At 44.2% G+C, this 20,548-nt stretch overlaps 1 protein-coding gene across 3 annotated transcripts in view; it reads right to left on the bottom strand.

The window, feature by feature from the left end:
• Positions 1-3,917: 3,917 nt before the first annotated feature.
• ptch1 (patched 1) overlaps positions 3,918-20,548 on the bottom strand; it is a 61,428-nt gene continuing 44,797 nt past the window's right edge. For 2 of the 3 annotated variants that reach the window (XM_033619726.2, XM_033619725.2), the window contains exons 17-24: positions 18,503-18,686; positions 16,410-16,690; positions 13,700-13,837; positions 13,429-13,571; positions 8,460-8,559; positions 7,345-7,701; positions 6,709-7,252; positions 3,918-6,604 (exon numbers count right to left, since the gene is read on the bottom strand). In XM_033619726.2, coding sequence (XP_033475617.2) covers positions 6,710-7,252; positions 7,345-7,701; positions 8,460-8,559; positions 13,429-13,571; positions 13,700-13,837; positions 16,410-16,690; positions 18,503-18,686 — 1,746 coding nt within the window. In that variant the 3' untranslated portion in view covers positions 3,918-6,604; position 6,709. Of the gene's footprint in view, positions 6,605-6,708; positions 7,253-7,344; positions 7,702-8,459; positions 8,560-8,700; positions 9,062-13,428; positions 13,572-13,699; positions 13,838-16,409; positions 16,691-18,502; positions 18,687-20,548 lie in introns of those variants that run through there. The other variant, XM_078170646.1, reaches the window with a different exon arrangement.

The raw sequence follows: 20,548 nt of genomic DNA, 5'->3' as shown, positions 1-20,548 counted from the left end.
AGAGGGTTTAGCTCTGCCGGCAGGTGTTGATGGACAAGCCTTTCAGGGAACGATTGAGGGATGGAAATAGGGAGAAGGAGGGACAGATGGATGGAAAAGAAGGACTGGAGCAGAGGAATCAATACTAAACTTGTGTAAAATCCGCTTTACATATGTAGGTTTGAGATAAGAATGAAAGGAAAATAAGAAAAGAAATTAATGAATGAAGGAAGAATTAAAAAAGCTTTGTTGTACAGTATGTATCCGCTCCATTGTCACCCAGTCTGGGCAGAGAGCCACAGCGGTCCATTAGTCCAGGAGAGTAGGAACTTCTTAATTGCCTCCTCTCTCTTCCTCTTTTGTCCTCCCTCCATCTTTCTCTCCCTTCAACCCCCTTTTCTGTTGGCTGAGAGGACAGGTACAGGAAACACTCATTCATTAACAACCTGGAGCTTGTTAGCTTCAATGAAGCACTCTTCACAAAATGTGCAGTTCCACCTCTGAGGGCAGCTCTTGAGTGTGTTTGTGAGAAGGCTGGAGGTGAAGGGGGCTAAAGGGTAAGGCAGGGTCGGGGGGGGGGGGGTGCTGGTGTGGTGACCCGGGGTCCTCCAGTATAAGAGGGGAGTGCTGGTTTTAGAGACCTTAACAACATTAGAACTCAATGAACCATGTCACCTACAAACAACCATGGGGTGTTCACAGATATTTCACCTTTGATGCATTTTTTTTACATAGGGAGCAGGTCCTCAACTATGGAGATTGCCATGATGCACTGCCATGTTTTTACAGTAGCCCAGAACAGACAAGCTTAAAACTGGCTTTAGATAGGGCCAATTACATTTTTGAATCAGCCACCATAGTTACAGTAGCTGCCCCTCTACAATGAGCATGTCGAAAAACCACTGATTTTTTAACATGAAACCGCTTTATTCAGTGTTTTTACCTGTTTCAATCACTAAGTCTATTTATTTTGGAGAGGAGGAGACCTCTGCGGATAACTTGGCACCTGTTAAAAACCTTCTGAATGTCTGAATCTTGAGTTATCAGAGAAAAAAGGTGAGCACAGAGTAGCAGGTGCTGGGCTCGTGGCCTGTCTCCAATATGCCAAACAGCATCAAAGAAACACTGATTTGTAACATGAAACGTTTTGTTTGGTCTTTTACTGGTTCAAATCACTGGGTCCATTTGTTTTGGAGAAACAGAGACCTCTGCAGATAATTCGGCTCAATATGAAAACCTTCCACGTTTCCCTCACTTGCATCTCTTCCTCGCGTCTCAGCTCGCGTTTACCCTGAATGGGCTAGGAGAAATACTGATTTGTAATGTGAAACTGCTTTATTCTGTGTTTTAACTGTTTTTAATCACTGGTCTTTTTAATTTGGCGAGGAAGAGACCTCTGTGGGTAATACAGCTTCCGGTAAATTGAACAATGGACAATGAACACTGATGGAATTCCAACCAGGAGAAATTTCAACTGGTTGCAATCTGCAATCCTCACCACTAGATGCCACTAAATTCCACCTAAATCTTACACATTGGACACTGAACATGTATCCACAGAAGTTGCATTTTTATTTTTGTGTTGATATAAGTTCTTGAAACCCATTATATAATGGAAAACAAATGTTGTTTGCACTCAGACATTGTTGAATAAAACTACAAAACACATCCTTAAAATGTCAAAAACTCTGAATTTCTTTTTGACCGCCACATTACGATCAGCATGCACGGGCAACACCTGCACCAGTCTCTACCTTTGCTCTGCATCTCGTCAAGCAACAGACTAAAAATGTCAGTCCGAGTTAGAAAAGTTCAAAACTGACAGAAAACATCCTGCCACCCAGCTCTCCAAACACACCCTGTCATTTGTAAGATGTCAGCCTGCCTCTTTGCACTGGTTGGACAGCACTCAGCAGAATAGTGAGCCTTTATTGGCCTTAAAAGATAATGACATGCCTACTGCCTGCCTCTAACCGCTGAACGAGGGTCAGTGAGTTCCTCAGCCTCCTTCAGGTTCAGGTTGAGAGTGTGGCTTGGGGAAACTGATCCTCTATTTGTAGTTAGGAACAGCAGAAGAAAAACAGCTGTATATTTGCAAAGCATTGTGATCACTTACATTGCAGATGCATGTTGCAATATTTGTTTATTTTGATCAAAGTGCTTTAGTTGTATGTTTCCTGCACATTGGCGAGTCTAAAGCTCTTACAACCCTTGAGTATGAGAATAAATAGCCACCACCCATGCAGTTGACAAGGCGCGCTCTCTCTCCCTCTCACCATCAGTGCAGCAAGCTCAAGGCCACATGCCCTTTTTCATTACTCCGAACAGGCCAGCTGTATTGTAACTACAACCAATTTCCTTGCAGTCTATAAAGCTGTCAATCAAAATCATAAGGAACAGGGAGTGGAGATGGGGGGCACAGGGGTGGAGCTGGGTGGGCTGCTGGGGAGGGCTGCAGGGCTCCAGACCAGATGTCAAGAGTTTTAAACTGCAGGACATGGCTAAGGGAGGGAGGGGAGGTCATGTTTACCTGTAGCTGTGCTTAATAGGGAATACCAGAAATATTTTTGACATGCGTGGAGGTGATCTTTGTGGTGCCTGTCGGTCACAATAACAGTGCAAAACCAATGTCTTTAACTCAGATAGGTACAGTTTGGCCTTTTTGGAAATAAGTTTGTTCGCTGTTTTTGTAGAGTTATCCCTGTTTCCACCAAGCAGTACAGTACAGTTCACTTCGGTATGCTTTTTTTCTATTTTCTGTGAAAAGTTGCGGATGGTACCAATGGAACCGTTCCGTACCTACCCCATTTTTGGTCACACCTTCTGTTGGGGTACCTAGCACACAGATATGGCACCAAAAGATGGAGCTGTGAACACTGCAGTTCAATGATTGGTCAATAGAGGACGGTCACTCTGCTCAGGGCTGAGTTGTGGCTAGTTTTAAAGCTTATGTAACCACTGTTCAAACTGTGGAGAGTTTTATTACTCTAACAATAAAATGAAAGGATGTTTTGCTGCCTCTTGCAGCAGCTGTAGTCTGAGAAAAAAATAACATAATTCACTGTTAAGGTGGAACGTTAACTTGTAATGTTACTCAATGCATGAGTTGACGACGTGAATCAATCAACACACCTTGAATTTCACTTCAACATGTACACACTTTTTAAATATCTTATCAAGAGAGACTCGCACTGCAGCCTGTTTTATTTTGTTTAGAAAATGTTGGTGTGCAACCTCGTTCTGTGGACGATAAACGAGGTGCAGACATCCATCGGTGTCATTGGTAATGAGAAATACAGTGAGTGACAACAAACCCGGCCACATGAAAGAGTACTGTTTGCAGTGGAAACTTTAGGGTCTAGGTACCATGTCTGAAGGGTACTTTTTTGGTTACAAAGATACCATAACAAAAGTGTTTAGTGGAATCGGGACTTTAGATGGGTAAATATGCTGGCATGGAGACAAAAGCAAATTAGTGCATTTCCCATTATGTTGAACTATTCCTTTTAAATCCCAACCCAAAACCAAAAATACATATTTTTACTATTAACTGTAGTGCTGTTTATTAGTCTAGATTGTACTTATTGTTGGTCTGAGTTGCCCAGTGTTGCAGATATTGGCCATTAATATTTACACCTCTCGTCCATGAGTAGATGCACGCTTCCTTCTGTGAAGTGATACTGCTGGTGGATGTAGTTCGGTGTGTGTGTGTAGTTTTTTTGGCGCTTTGAGCACCACAAGCCAAGTGCCATCTAGTTCCATTATATTCTAGAGAAGGCAATCAGCTATGGCCAATATCTCCAACACTCAGCAACTCACATCAAAACAATCTAGATTGATAAATAGCACTACATATAAGAGGAAAAATATGTGTTCTTGATTTTGTCCCTTTAAGCAAAAACCCCTTTTGAAACAAAGTCACAGCCAGACAACAGCAATCGTTTTAAGTTTCCATTTATTAAAGTTATGAACAAAGAGACAAATAAGTTATAATATTTTTATTTGTTAGAATTCTATCAGTGTTTGAACATTAATATTTAGAGAGCTAGTACAATTTTCTACTTTCATGGCTAGCCTTTGACAAACCATAGAAACAGCTGTCTCTCTCCAAGGATCGGAACATAATACTGAAGGGGAGGTGTCGATGTTGTCTCACAAGACAGTTAGCAGTGAAAGTGTGCACCTTAAGGTTTTTTTTTTCTGTTATGGTATATCATTACATATAAACTCTTTAAAAATATACTTCTGTCAAATACCTTGACAACTACTATGTACACTACAAAAATAAATTTTCATATAAATAAATTATATGGCATACATTTATCTTTGTAACTGAAAACAGCATACATCCACGCCAACCGAGACCAAAATGGCAGTCTGGAAGAACCACTGATTTTTTTTTCCTTTTAAAATCCTCTAAGAGCTATGATGAGACCTGTAGTGTAAAATGTTATATACTCTTTTTTCCTATTTAACATTAGTAAGCACTTTATACAGATCAAACTCCATTAATGTAAAAACATTAAACTGTAATAGTGTTTTTTTTTCAATAGACATAAAAATCCCTGCATTTGTTATCCACTGGCATCACGACAATAATGAAAGAAAAGAAAAAAACAACATATTTTATATTACAAAAATATAAATATCGCAATTGAACGTTGAAAACAAAAACAAACAAAAAAACATTTAAAAATGAATAAAATAGTTGCCAGCTATGATTCTCTCCACTACTGCCAATGTGACATTGGGAGAAAACAAAAAATGAAAAAACAAACAGAACAACCTATTTCATGCAAGCAGCTGACGTAACATGGTGGACAGAGGGAGGAAAACTGCAAAGACTTCTGGGAAGAGCTACACGTGTTCAACAGGAAGTGTAAAAAAAAAACATGGAGGCGAACTGAGGTGTGGAGGGGGTGAGTGACGAGGTCAAAGGGGCCTGGGTCTGGAACTGAAGGGGGGGTTACAGGTATGCATGTTGACATAGACACACATGCAGATATAAACTGGCCATAGCTGGTGGAGAGAGGGGCTGGCAGTGTAAACTCTGACCCCTGAGGCCATTTGGCGGTTGAGGGGGGATTAGTGTCATTAGTGTCATGGCGTTATGTTGCAGATTTTTATTAGCTGAGGTCAGTGGGGACGGCTAAGGCCAAATTTGGGCCAGTTGTCTTTACTGTGAAGAGCTGAGATAGAGTGAGAAGATGGACACAGACACACACATAAATGTTTGTACACACACATACATTGAGACACACAGAGCACATTGTCACACAGGGCTTAGCCCTTAGCAGGCTGCGTGGGCTAGCTTATTGGTTGGACAGAAATAAAGAGCTACTTGAGGCGAGATATTCCTGTGAGTGAAGTTTAAATGCAGTCAAGTGCCATGTTGAATCGGGTCGTACAGTATACAGTCTGAGCTTTAGCTTATCCACTAGACACAGAGTTAGTGCCCCGTGTTGACCCTGTTCCAGAATCAGTAATGTGAATGTCCCTGTAATGGCAGAGTGAGTTTCTGAGGAGGGGTTACTGCTCGCACGTTAGCGTACAAGACAGAACCTGCTTTTGAGCCTGCTAGGGTTAAACAATACATACAGTAACCTCTTACAGTAAAATACGACCAGAGAGCAGCCTAACAGACAGTGATACAAAGCTGAGAGCAGAAACAGGTTCCAATGCAGAGGCGATAACTAAAAAGAACAAAACAAAACAAAACAAAAAAACAGCTTTTAAAATTTCTTCATATCTGCTCGTCTTAAATAGCACGCATAGCGTGTCAAGTTAAACAGTAATTGTTTCATAACTACCACAGGTTTGTGATAAAAAATTAATAGTTTAACATGCGTACCTTTATACAATAATAAACACACACACATAAACGCGCACACACACATATATACCATAGCCCTGTTTGATAATTCTAACAATTTCCCTCATGTTTTAAAATGAGTGTAAATGTTAGTCTGTTCTGAGGATGTATCTGATGTAGAAGCCAGAAGAAAATGGGGCTGATTCACATCATACAGCCCTACACACAACAACTACCCACACACATACATACACACGCGCGCCCACACACACACACATATACATGGACAGATCACTTCTTTTGTTTAAAGAGACATTTGCATAGAGTTATAAATGTATATTATTTAAAAAAATATTTTTGAGCAGCAACAGTGAATGCTGACAGGTATTTTTTGTCTAGATGAAGCTTCCTAATGGCACAGATCCACAGATGAGTGAACAGTAATCAGAGATCTATCTCTATCTCTCATACACACATGCACACATTTACACAAACACACACTCACACCATATAAAATGGCAGCCCCAGTCTGTTAACATGAGGAGTTGTACAGCTCCTAACATTATAGCTACTTTTTGTTCATATTTACATATGTATACATCTTTTAAATATAGATAGAAATATCTAAGACAATAGTCCACTGGGTTACAGTAAGAATGAGCACCATGACGGCAACACTGGCGAGTTTCTCGCTGCTTAGGGCCGGGGGCAAGCCGGGCTGGGCTATGCTGGGCTGGACTGGGCCAGACCAGGTCAGCTGCTTAGTAATACAGAGGAGTCCATCTTTGGCCGTTGTACTTCCGTTCTCCACAACTGGAAACAAAAACGAGATATTGTCAGTGCTTTACGATGAAACAGACTTTTCTAAGAGGGCAATTAAACTACATATGGATGTACTGAAGTACTCAAAGGCTCACCTCAGCTTGCTCGTCTGCCACTGTTGCTCTCAGCTGCCTCAAACTCCAAATCTTGGAGCTCCATGGCCTCCACGTTGACTCCTCTGGCCCCTGTGTGGGTGTCCAGCGGCACATGTGGGTCCTGGAAGGCAGGCTCCTGCCCCTCCGGCCCTGATGGGCAGTAACTGTCCGCTGCAGTGTATCCTGGATAAGAGGAAGCTGGGGGGCCCTGGTTGGACAAGGGGGCCGGGTGGACGGCAACAGTGACGGAGGCTGAAGCTGTTACCGTAGTGATGGGTTGGCAATATGGGGTGGGGTTGTGGTGGTGGTGCGGGAGGTGGTGATTAGGCTGTGGGTTGTGGGAAGAGCGGGCTCTGTGGCCTGCTGAGTGTTCTCTATGGCCATGTGAGCCATAATGGCCCCCAGCCTCAGTAGCAGTTTCAAAAGCGTCCATGCGCGGGCGGGCTGGGGGCGGCGCCTGCCGGTGCAGCTGGCTCTTGGGGTCCCTGCTGCTGTTACGCTGAGTAGCCCCGGGCTGAGGCCCAGCATCACAACCCTGAGAGGACTGCAGAACAAGAAAATAACGTTTTTATTTCTATAATGTGACAAAGCAATTACAGAATCATACATGCGACACATCAGAGGACGTTTTCTTACCGAAGACACAGTATATGCAGGAGGTTCGGGCTGCCTGGCTGAGCGCCTGTGCCCTGACCCTGCTCTCCTTTCCTCCTCTGTCCTGGCTGCTCTGCCCCTGCTGGTCTGGAGGTGGTATTGCTGCTCCTCTGCACGAGTTTGTCCCCTGTGTGAGGGCAGGTTGTAGTTCTGCAGCTCCTGGCTGATACCAGACACTGTGGTGTTGGAGCTGTACTCTGAGTCAGATGAGTCTGAAGCTGCACCAGAGGTGGTGGTGGCTGCAGTGGTGTGGTGAGGACGGACTGAGAAGTGGACCACGTGAGGAGGGGCCTCTGGGGACGGCGTGGGTAACCGGCTACGACCATCGACTGGAGACACCTGAGAGGTGAGAAGAGAGGTGAAGAGGCAGCAGTGAGTATTCCACTCTTTAAATGAAAACATTGCCACCTTTTTGAGTCAACTTAAGCCCCTTTCACACGTGCTGCAAACCTGAAATTATTAAAAACATCTGTGTATGAGAATGCAAATGTCTGAATCAGCTGGATCAGACATTAAACAGACTTTATCCCACCAGCTCCCAACTACAAAGTCTGTAATGTCCGATTGAGCCCATGTGTGAATAGAGCAGGTCATTGTCCAGAGAATTCATAGCGAGCCAGTGGGTATGTTGATGTTGTTTCTATAATGTGGCTCATGTGAAACCGTAAGAAAGCAAACATTCGAGGGTGAAGAGGAAGGGACATTTACATGAAGATGCCAACAAAAATGGCTAACTGGAGAGACAACGAGATTCAGGAACTTCTGTTGCTAAGGGCTGAAGCCAAAATTGTCAGACAAATTCAAATAACGGCAGGAGATTCTGTTGTGTTTGACCAAATTACAAAACCAGCTACGTGACTGCATTGTTCTCTGCGTCATGTCTTGCAATCTGCACGGTCTACACAGGCGCCACCCCTCGTGTAAACCAAACGGAGTATTCCCCTTAGGTGAGAAGGCAATCTCCTGTTGGTGCTGCATGTGTGAAAGGGAAACTCTGGACAATTTCCAGACCTAATTCTTTGGACATTGTCTGGAATTGATATGAGAAAAACACTTTGGATTAAAATTCCTTGCAGTTGTGTTCTTTGAGATCTTACCTCTGGATAAGGCCCAAAGTATGAGAGTAATACTGGAAGAAGGACCAGTCCATTCAGAACTCCAAGAACTGTCAGGATGGCCAACACTGCGAAGAAATACCTGCAACACACCAAAAGGCACACAGAAAAGTAGTTGAACGCAGGGAACAACTTAAATTTCAGGAGCAGTTTAACTAAACGCAACACGTATGAATGAAACGCACTGCATGCAAAGTGTAATTTTTTCCTCTCGCTTCCTAACAAAATTAAAACATTTACTAAAAATACAAGATACTTCAAAATTGGGACATTTCATGACAGGAAAAAAAAAACATAGCTGAGTTGCCCAGGCCAACACAGACAGACAAGAAGAGAAACTAAGCAGGCCAAGAAACAAAGAAAATACCTGTGCAAACCACAGAGGTTTGGACGTGGGGAGACATGTGCAAGATCAACCATTACACACGCCCGAAATAATACTTCCACAAAGACACCCGGCCACTCCCCAAACACAAACACACATATATAAACCCCCCACAGACAGGCAGGCATGCACTGTGGTTCTGAGGAGCAAAACAGAAATGTACCTTGTGTGTTTCTAAGTCCTGCCAAACAGGGTTAGTCTTAAGGACGCCGCAGAGAGAAAAGAAAGGGGAAGCATAATTAGCCAGAGCTGGTTAATTCAAAGGCACGGGAGGAAAGAAAAAAAAAAAAAAAGGAGGGGGGGGGGGGGGTATTGGGGGCGAGGGTACTCTCTCTTGGGTGTGTGGTGTATAAGCAAACATGGAGAAAACAAAGCAGTAAGGAATGTGAACGGAGGGGGGGAAGGGGTAAGGGAGGGTGAAAAAGGGGGGAGAGGCGAGTGAGGGGAACGTTGAGGGGGGGCACAAGAGGACAGGGGCCTCTCTCTCCTCTTCGGCTCTAAAAAAAGAGAGAGGGAGAAGCAAACAAATGAAGTGAAGGGTATAGAATTTAAACAATTTAGTCTAGGAAGAAGAGAAGGGGACCCTCAGAGCGCCACCCCTCCCTGGTCTCGCTCTCCCACTCTTTTATTTCTTTCTCTCTTTTCCCTGCCTCGCTTCTCTCTCCCTTCTTTCCAGCTAAGCCCCTGTGAAATTCCCGGCCACTCCACAATCCCCTCCGTCTAATTAAATCTCCAATGTATCAGGTAAGACCCCCAATCTCCACTTTAAATCCCTCCCCTCTTCTCGCTCTCGCTCCAATCCAGCTCCCTTCATTAGGGAAGGCTTTCCTCCTCACTTGGTTCTCCGCTGAAAGCTCTCAGGTTATCAGGGACACACTGATGAACCATGAACCCCTTCGCCTGACTCTTGACTGTGCTGTTTGTGTGTGAGTGAGAAGGGGGGGGGGTGGCGATTATGGTTTAAGTGGGCTGACCGAGGTGTAGATGCGCTGGTATGCTCTGCAGCTGGGTCTCAAACTAGACGCACATTCATAACTATTCACTGTGTGTGTGTGTGTGTGTGTGTGTGTGTGTGTTTATATCAAGTGTGTGTGCGCAGGAAGGCAGGCATTGTACGGAGGAACCACAAGCGAGGAGAGCTGCTTCTTGTCTACCCAGCATGGGTGGCCTCACCTTCACAATACTGGCACACGGACTGTGAAACAGGATGGAAACTTACTAAATGTGGAAAATGCCTTCATGATAATTTGCGGGTATGGACACACACTCCTGCTGCTCTACGCTAAACTAGGCCATGTGAGTTATATTTCAAAACATAATAAATTCAGTTAATAGAAAATAAATGCATCATTATGTAAAAGTGATAAGATCTAGCCTTGTGGTGTTTCATATGAGCCTTGATATACTGTATGTTGCCTCCCATTCTCACATGCAATTTCATACCACAGGCATCTAGATCGGTCTCTCAGTTTCTCACTTCAGTTTACTCTCAGGGGGTAACAGACAGACGGAGTCAAAAAATCAGAGCAGAGCGGGATCTAGCCTGCAGACAGATGAAGTAACTTGGTGAAACACTTCCCATGTGGAGCCCGCAACAACGGGATCAGCTCATAAATTTCAGGATACTTAGAAAAAATACATTCTCTGAATCAGGTCTGTGCACAAGAATGAACCATGTGTAGTTGTATTCCACTTAAAAATAACTCATATGTGCCTGTGCTTTTGCATCTTTCAGGTAAATGCGGAAGGACAACATCTATTATGGCTATTATTGACTACAGTATGTAGTCTGTCTGTATGCTGGCCTGAATTGTCCATCCATAGACTTAATCACTGGCATGTTCTCATTTATAAAGCAATACTACACTTGCTTCCTTATCTATCTAACTTTATCCATCTGAAAAATGCTGACAGCTAACATACATGCTATGTGACATATTTACAAGACTTACTGTTCCAAAGTTCATCTTGAAATTGGAAAAATGGGTTTTTAGGTATGCTGCCCCTGCAGCTGGGAATCTGCTGCAGACTGATATGGGCCTTGGGAAGCTGGTCTCTCCCCTAAGTATTTTTGAAACTAGTCTGAAGGAGTAAAAGGAAGGCGTGAATATCTGCTTCTATTTGATCCAGAACATGTTGACCTGATTTCTTGCTATGCTGTGACTTCTGATTGTTTTTTTCCCCATTTGTAACTTTTGCAGGTTATTTATCTGCAACTTTGTTTAATGTGCTGTTGCCTGTCTTGGCCACGAAGCTCTTGTGAAGGAGATTTTTAAAGAATTCAAAGAATTATTGGCAATGAAGGCCGACTGTTGTGTTGCCTCATGTCGCTTGTGTCTTGGCCAAGAAGTTGCACTTGAACACAACACAAAGACTACAGCCAACTAGCAAGTACGTTGTGCCATACCATACCAGCAGGTAGTGGTAGTCAGTATTTCTCATTCAAAAAGGGACACTGAAGGACCGTCAGGACGGATTCGAGATGCCAGTTAGCCAGTTTGCACGACGAGGACCAACTAGTGCCAACAGTGTCGGATACACTGCAAAAACTAGGGTGAAAGACGCTCACTGGCGGCCCAGCATTGACCAATGGCGACTGTCTGCTTGGTGTGTCAGGGCCCTTAAAAACAAATTATATCAAGTACATTTTTTTTCAATGCGTATGTTTTCATGCTAAATTGAAGGATCTGAGACGATTTGTTTTGTTTACTTGTTAAGGAAGATTAGATTTCACCTGTAGAGCTTATTTTCCTGCATCATCTCATTCCAACCAAACTTACTGGCATTTACAGAAAATCCTCCAATGCCAGGGAACTTGTGCCCAAAGTTCATATTCAACCTTTGAGAAAATGCCAAATTCAACTAGTGTCCTTGGAAGTAAATGGGCACTGAAGGTAATCACGTCTGATTTGACCTTTGACTTTGTTTCTGGTAAAGCTCTACCCTGCACGCATCATATACACGCTACACAGTATTTAAAGCCCACCCACCCATCCTTCATACTTTATTAGATTAGATCAGAACTGTTTCTATAAGTGGAACTGAAATAACTGTGTCATCACTACGGTTAGCTTGTCCATACGCACCAGGAGGGGTAAATGCCACGTCACCTTTGGATACACATATATGCACACACATCTGCACATGCACGCGTGCAGCCCACATACCAGGCTGAGTGCCCTGCCGGGCTGTTTAGAGTGAAAACATTCACAGGGCTGACGGGGAAAGCCAGGGAAACATTTCTTTCGGCGCAAGCAGAAAAATACGAGCTGGGCCTGTTGTTATTGCACCGTCTTGGGGCACTGCTTTGTTTGCTCAGACAACAGCAGAACCTTTAAATGGAGGCCCGGGACTGAGCCAGAAACCAGAGCACACCACTGGAGGTGAGGAGAGAAGGTCTATAGGCCTCCCTGTGTTTGTGTGCGTACGTGTGTCTGTTTGTGTGTGTCTCTCTGAGTGTGTATCTGTGTGTGCAGGCACGCCATCATTGACCCCCATGATTACAAGGTCAGGGAGCAGGTTGGTGTGTGTGTGTATATGAGTGGGACTATGTGTGATCGTGTGGGCATGCACGCACGAGCACAGGCCTATGCACATGACAGAGTTTGCGTGCTTGCAGATCACATGGACTGCAGTGCTCCCTTTTCTTAAAGGAGCAGGTCAACCAAATCATACGGCTACCTCAGCTACTTTAAATTATTCAGTGAGCTCACTGGAAACTTCTCATAATACTCCAGGCTCGAGAATGTACAGAATAATTAATTTTCCTCCCTTGTATGGCAGCTGGTCGCCACCTTTCTGTCTGATACTCACAAGAGCTTGCACACACAAAAGGAGCCACCGACGCAGAGCCCCCACAGTGTGTCGGTTTTAATTTCCACTTCTCCTGTCTTTCTACAACTGCCCTCTTGCCCCCCCACCCTGTAACTCCTTCCCATGCTTATAAATGTCTAGCAAGGGCAGTTAAACTAGCTGAAGGAGATTACAAAAGCCAGAGGACTTTCCTGCTCCCTCTCCCCCTCCACTCTCTTTGACTTTGTTTCCCTCTGCTTCTCCATCTACTCACTCCCAGCTCCCCCTCCTCCTCCTTCTCCTGACCTTCAACTCTCCATCCTTCCCCTGGTTTCCCCTAAAATGTCAGGCATGAGAGACACTAAGGGAAAGGAGAGGAGGATGAAAGACAAGACTCAAGGGGAGCAGCGGGTGGAGAAAGATAAAGGCCTTGTTTATGAAGATTCTTTGAGAGCAAGCCCCCCGAAACTACAAAAAAACAGGTATGTCACTGGTAGCTGGGAACAGGATGAGGTTTACAGAAAGGGAATATATGAAAAGGAGATGCGGGTGGAAGACGGGAACGAGATTGAGGGAGGGAACGGAGGAAGAAAGCAAGGAGCCTTCATGCATGATTGGTGGCTCAGGTAGATTCCTGTGTGACATACAGGTTGAGGCACGGTCTCAACGGTCTACTGACGCTACACAGACCCCATACGATAACCTTTGTACTTGCGTATACATCTGGCTAAATAAAAGTAGCATTTTCTCATAAGGTTTGATTTTTGCACTCACCTGACGATAAAGTCAAACTCAGAGCCAGCGAGCATTAGGACTCCTAATAAGGTGGAAAAGGCTCCGTCAAGCACCGGAGCGAACATGTGCTCCAGTGCCAGCACTGCCCGCTTGTGACGATCCCCTATGGCTGTCAGGAACGCCTACAACACACACACACAAACACATGATTTATGTCTTGTTCTGGAGGGGATTGTGGATTCCAAAACCATGTTGTTAGTGATGAAATGAGGATTTAAATCACTGAAAAATTCATTATGTGTATGCCTACCAGAGCCACGTGGACGGTGAACTCCACTCCAATGCCCACAGAGGCGATGAGAATGACCACAGGGACAGCACTCAGCTTGATTCCCATCAGACCCATGAAGCCAAACAGCTCCACAGTCATGAGGGAAAGCACCAACACCTGAAGGGGAAAGAATGAGCCACTGTTAGCAAGGAAGGTGGTTGATAAATCTACCTGACAAGTGATTTTATAGGTGTAGATTTTGAGGAGATGAAGGTGCTTCATCCCTCTCAATATTCAGAACATGAGCATTTGTCCCAATTCGTGAATAAAAACTTTGACTTTGACAAAATTAAAGACATTTACACAACAATCCAATGCGGAAAGGGCACAAATAACTGCATTAAAAAATCACCAGAATGCAGGAAATTCTGGCAGAGGACCCCCAAACCCCCCATTTCATGTGTCCCCCTCCAATAATGAAACTTAGCTGATACCCTTGAGTGATTTTATGTGTATTTAAAAACAGGACAGGACAAAAAAAAGGTTAAATTCAGGCTGAATGGGCCACATCATGAAGGACTCAAAATGTAAGAAAATTACATTTGTGTAATGAAGTGTCTCATAGCTGCAGTTTGTTTCATTTATTATGGGAAATTAGCCATATTTCTTCCAAGATGTTAATCTGTATAATCCAAACTTTGCAAGCATTTTATGTTCCTGAACATCTCCGTCTTATTTTTGGAGGAATTTCAAATGTTTTTTTGCAGGTTTTTCAGGTCCCAAATGTATTTTCTATTCTTCTGTGTGAGCCCAAAAGATTATAAAAATATTGTCGATCCAAGTGGTAAGAAAAGAAAAAAAAATCAATCTATTATCACAATGTGCATTTCCCAGGTGACAATGCTAAACAACATATGTAGGCATAGTGCATCAAATAATCATAAATGGAAACAATTGTCTACTTAATGTTCTTAATGTACAAACTATTATTCAGTGCACATGCATTGTGAATTTACAGCTGACCTCAACTTTGAATGTACACAAGACAGACAGAGGGCAACCATACATGAGGATGATATGTGTGAATATCTCATAGAGGTGTTAAGCAGTAACCATACATGTGGGTGAAATATGTGTGTGTTGGTGTATGTGCGGAGGCTCCAGTGCAAAGCGGGACAGGAGCTGGGAGTAAATGCCATTATCAGCTGACAGGCGTCAGGTTACATGGGGCCCTATTCCTTTGAAGAGGGTTGAGGTGGGCAGGGGAGGGAGCCGTGTGTATGTGTGCCTATACAGTGAGCAAGCACAGAGTATGTGCATGTGGGTATCTGCGTGTGTTGTATGTGTGTGTCTGGCTGTGTTTTCACTCAGATGGTCTGATATATTGAGAGAACACTTGGTCCTGATCACATTTGGAGATGTTCAGGGAATTAAACTCGCAACTAGTCTCAACTATTTTAATCTTTTTAAGATCTTAGTAGATTTCTAAACATCATGTGACAGGCAACTTAGGCAACATTTTCATGTATTTTTTTTTAAAGTCACAGCTTTCCCACACATAAAGCGTCAAATGAAAGCATGGACAGGAAGCAAACCCAGATCACAGGAGAGATGCGGCCGAGACCTATTCTGATGCCAAGTGTGAACACCAGTCAACATCAAGTGGATTAGAAACATCTGTATAAATCAAAACACAAGACACAGGATTTAAAACAAGCCTGTCCATGTGGTTAAGATGGATTTCGGGGCAAACAGCTAAGAGGGTTTGAAAGGGCTTAAAGTTGAGGGTTTGACGTTGTAGGGCTGGCGGTGGTCTGGTCCTGGACAGAGCGAATGGTTAAACTTGACGCCTCTCCATAACTCGTCTTTTGATCTTGCTAGTAAAGCCTGAAGGATGAACATGAGGTCCCCTCCTCCCCTGTTTAAGGGCTCGGGTGGCCTGGCCACTGCCTGTCGTAAAATACAACCCACCAGAGAGAAAAACCAGAGCGCTCTGTGTATGTGTTTCTGTGTGAGTTATGTACCTGTGTGTTTACACGTCCGTACTGTATGTGTGCAAGTATATACATGTTTCAAAGTGTGCGTCTGTGTATGTGAATGCGTGTTTGCGTGTATTCCTGGATACTCCTCCAGTAAGAGGAGGGGGCGCGTAGGAGTGCGGAGGATGGAAATAAAATCTAACTTTTTATAGGTTTAGAGTGGGAGCGGGTTGTCTGAGCAACTTTGTGTCCTCTCCCCATTTATTTCAGCATTGGTGTCTGGGAGTGTTGGACTAGACTAAACAGACGGGCCCTAACAAAACAGCACAAGATAAACACCGGTGACTGGGGCTACAATAACACACAGCAGCCCCGTCTCCTTTTTGACTGTGTCCTCTCTGAGATGCCTTCTGGACCACACATAAAAACCAGGAAATAAAGGGTGGAGAACAGGAAAAGGGATTTTTTAATAATTGAAAGATGGGGGTTTCTGCCTCTCTATGTTAAGACGTGGGCCTGTGTGAAACATATCTAAACTAGTAGGGCTACAACTAATGATTATTTTCATTGGCGGTAAATCTGTCGATTTCGAGAAGGTTAAGGATGATGGAAAAGTCCTTATGTCCTTGTTTTGTGTCGTTATTATTATTACAATTACTTAGGTGCTTAAATGTTTGTTAATATACATATTTCGTGCCTGAGGGCTCCCTTGAAAACAAGATGGTGCATTTTAAGATATTTAGTGCCTGTATGTTTTCTCCAACACTCACTATGATGCCGGCGGTCCATGGGTTAAGCAGGAAGAGGGCACAGACCAGAAAGGTGCAGGCGAGCACAACGCTGATGGACAGCAGAAGCCAGTGGCGAAGACTGACATACTGTTCCCAAAACAGGAAAGGGTAGCCGTTGGGGTAGGAGGGGAGGCCTTGTCGGCTGTAGTTGCTGCAGATAGCCCGCACGCTCTCGATGGCTTCCACAAACTGCGGTGTCTCCCGGAGCCCGTTGAGGTAGAAGGGGAACTGTGCGTATTCGATGGGCTCAGCAGCCGGGACTGGATGGAGAGACAACGAGAAGAAGGTCAATTTGTTGTAAGCAAAACAAGGCAGAACTTTATACAAATGTAGCTGTAATGATTTATATTAGACCCCCATGCAGCAGTTGATGATGATTTTGCACTTTGGGGCCGTGGAAGCAGAGGCCACACAGCCATGCAGTTTGATGAAATTTCAATTCAGGGAAAAAGATTACTGAGGAACATTAAGGAAGCGATCAGATACATCAACACTGGCAATGATGACATCTGCAGATGATATTTGTCTATTCTGATTAGCTAGCATTAGGTTCTGATCATTTAGTGTATCTGCAGAAATAATTTTAGACTCTTCAGCCAAACCACCAATATCAAGGCTTTCCCTCCCTAATCCAACCTTGTTCCAAGAGCAGCTACATCTGTGGGGCAAGTGTGTGTGTGTGTGTGTGTGTGTGTGTGTGTGTGTGGTGGGGGTGGGCGGAGCAGCATGAAACAGAGCTCCATTGACTCAAGCCCAGCCAGTCTGTGGCCCAGCCTGGCTAATGAGGGCCTATCAGTTCCAGACACAGCAGAGTGTCAGGGCTAACGTTGATTCACGGTAATTACAATGTCAGAATCACTGCCATTACCACACCCTAAACTTAGCACTGCCACATAAAGCATAATATAAATGCATAAACACGCATACCTGTCTGTCACTCCGCTATGAAGTCATATTTGCTGCTGTCAAAACAGTGTGTTCATTCGGATTTTTGCTTGCAGTGTAATTAAGACCACATTGCAGCATGCGGCATATCGAAGGATTTACTCTGGACATCTAACTATCTCCCTTTTCTTATGAAAACACATGTTTTTGGACTGTCTGGCGTTGGCGTGAGTGTGTATTTTCCACAGCGCCTGCAGGGTCAGATAGGAGCACTTGCTAACATGGTTTGGCCCGTTATAATCTCAACTATAAATTTCCATCAGGACACCAGTTGGCTTTTGGCCAACACAGATCTGCCCCGGGGGGCTCCCGCACAGCCAAGCACTTCACGCTGCTTATCCAATCATATTCCCCCCCACCCGTAAAGGACTTCCTGCTTGTTATCCAATTGTGCTTCCCACCCAAACCCAGTCTCTCCTTGTTATCCAATCATTTTCCTCCCCCGTGGAGCACTTCCTGACTTGTACCAAATCACAGGCTGGAATCAAACAACAACATGACTGTACTTTTTTATGTGAGTTACAGTCTGTGTGTGTGGTAGGGAAATGAGAACAGGGTGTGTGTAGTGTTTGGGGTCACTGAGTTTTAATAATGTGTGTGTGTGTGTCTGCGTGTGTGTGTCTGTGTGTGTAATGGTAGGGCCCCATGGTAGCCAGGATTATAGCATTCACCACAGGCACCATTAGAAGAACCACAGTGAGCCATGTCTTGGTCCTCAGCCTTGCAACCTGAGCTCACACATACACAAACACACACACACCGCAGTGGTACAGTAAAGTCTACTACCTCACTTAAAGCTAAGAGGCAGACAAGGAGCAATAACTCAAACCACAAGAGGTAAACACTGCTCACATGTAGCAGCCGCCTTATGGAACCTAAAGGAAAAAAAAGTGGCAGGCGAGACCAATGAGCCCTACAAAATTCTGGCTTAAAATTTCAGTAAATGCAATTTGTTCAACTGTACCATGGAGCAGGTATGAACTTCAACTTTTTAAATTAGCTTCATTTGTTGGCGCAAACGTTATTATTACCATTTCCTTCCTTGTGTTGAAGCGGAACTTCATTTCATTACACTAGAAGGCTTCCCGGTTTTAATTCAAGCACATTTTGTGGACATGCTGACTTACTGCTGAGGCGTGTCTCGGGCATGGAGTCGGTACGGTCGTGAAGCCACTCTGGAGGGTGTGGGCGAATGTTGGCCTGCGAGGCGGCGTACGCCACAGGATCATTGCTGACCCAGGCGGTTAGGTAGATATAGAAAGCCCCGGGGTTGATGATCCCATCGGCGTCCACAAGCCTCTGACGAGTCAGCTACAAAAGCCAGAAAGGAGATGAATTAATGACGGCACTTTGGTTTCTGATGCAGACAAGTTCTGTTCTGTTTGATTCTACTAGAACATTCAGACACATACTTGCACACATCTAAAACTTACACTGAGCTGAGCCAAATTTGAAATTTGAAAATGGAATAATTAGCAAATAGAACAAGTGCAGCTAAGGTCAAAAAATCAGGTGGAGCTTGCATAGGAAATCATATTGCGGCCGTTAAGTATACATTGGACACGAAAAGGTATTGTGGAAATAGGACATGTTTAACCAAAACATTCTACAGGTGAGCTGACCACAGAAATGCTTACTTACACACATGCATGAGTGCAAGAGAACGAAGCAGCTTTCAAAATAAGAGTCAAATATTAGTCCCTCTCTCTTTCCGACCAAAGAAAAATCAACAAGTCAAACACTGGTCGCCTTTCTGAAAATTCCCGTACTTCTCATCACCGCTTCCCAGAATTATCATGCCACATTAAAACATGGAAAATGTTGAATCAGCTTCTCCCTTTACATACAGTAGATATTGGCTGGCCAACCTCAGGCCCAATGTCCTGACCACTCTGAATAAATTTCTGAAGGGAGCCTCGCAGCACTTTTCTGTCAAGAAGCAGCTGCGGAAATGAATGTGCTTAATTCTGATGAAGAGAAATGTAGCAGTGCATTGATATTTCTTGCATGAGACAAGCTTTAATCTGGTTCCATTCTGGTTCCTGTGCTGTTGACGTGTTGCTGAAAGCTGAGGAAAATGACTCAGTGGCAACATGAGTGTTTTTTGGCTGTGCTAGCAGCTTTTAGGATGGCAGTGTGTGTTGGTATGTCTGCAGGTTGGTCCACCATTTTGGTCCAGACTGAAAATAGGCTACCGAATCTAGCAATGGTGCTAAGAGGATGAATCCGAAACATAGTCCACACTAAACGGGTATATTTCAAAATGTAGCCTTTTCTACGCATTTGGCCTCCAACAGAGGTTTTGGATCACGTGCCATGAGCTCCTCCTTTGGACAGCGTCACAACTCAGGTGACATTTTGTGGAATGGGTGTCATGACCCAAGTAGTTCTGATTCTAACCTTGCTAACAAGACTTTTTTTACATGTCTAGACATAAATCTACAATTACTTTTCTACTACATTGAGAAACAGAGGCGTCAGAATGCATTACAGAGGTCACTGCTCCAGGTAGCCCTCTGGTATTAGCTTTTTTCAGGCTTCTGATTGGCTAACATCTTCTTCTTTATGTGGCTTTAGAGTTACAGTTATATCACTACCTGTTGGTTTGGTGTGCTTTTAACAATGCTCCATGTTTTTTATAACAGTGCTTGTATGGACATATTTTTCTTTCTTTTTGAGATCAAAGGAAAGAGGAGAATACCCATGTACATGTGGACTTGGACAGTGGTTCCCAGCTGGTGGGTCCAGGTCCAAACGCAGGTCACGGGTCCATTCTGAATGGACCACAAGTGACTTGCAAATGTGTCAAAAAATAAAAAACACTTTATTTTGAAGTACAGTAAAATTCTGGCCCAGGCCTTTACTTTGGAGTGCCATTTCCTGCTGTAGAGTGAGTGACTTGTAAGACAGCAAACTAGCTCAGTGACATGGCCAAATGCAAGTACGATGCTGCGTACGTTAAACTGTGTGGACCTTGAACTAATTACTGGGGAGAGATCTGGACCCCGGGCGGCACGGTGGTGTGGTGGTTAGCACCCTTGCCTCACAGCAAGAGGGTTGCCGGTTCGATCCCGGGCATGGGAGCCCTTCTGTGCGGAGTTTGCATGTTCTCCCTGTGTCAGCGTGGGTTCTCTCCGGGCACTCCGGCTTCCTACTCCGGCTTCCTCCCACAG

The sequence above is a fragment of the Epinephelus lanceolatus genome, chromosome 9 (genome assembly GCF_041903045.1).
Source record: "Epinephelus lanceolatus isolate andai-2023 chromosome 9, ASM4190304v1, whole genome shotgun sequence".
Classification (NCBI taxonomy): domain Eukaryota; kingdom Metazoa; phylum Chordata; class Actinopteri; order Perciformes; family Serranidae; genus Epinephelus; species Epinephelus lanceolatus.
The sequence above is the reverse complement of the archived record's forward strand: the minus strand, read 5'-3'. Positions and strand labels throughout refer to the sequence as shown.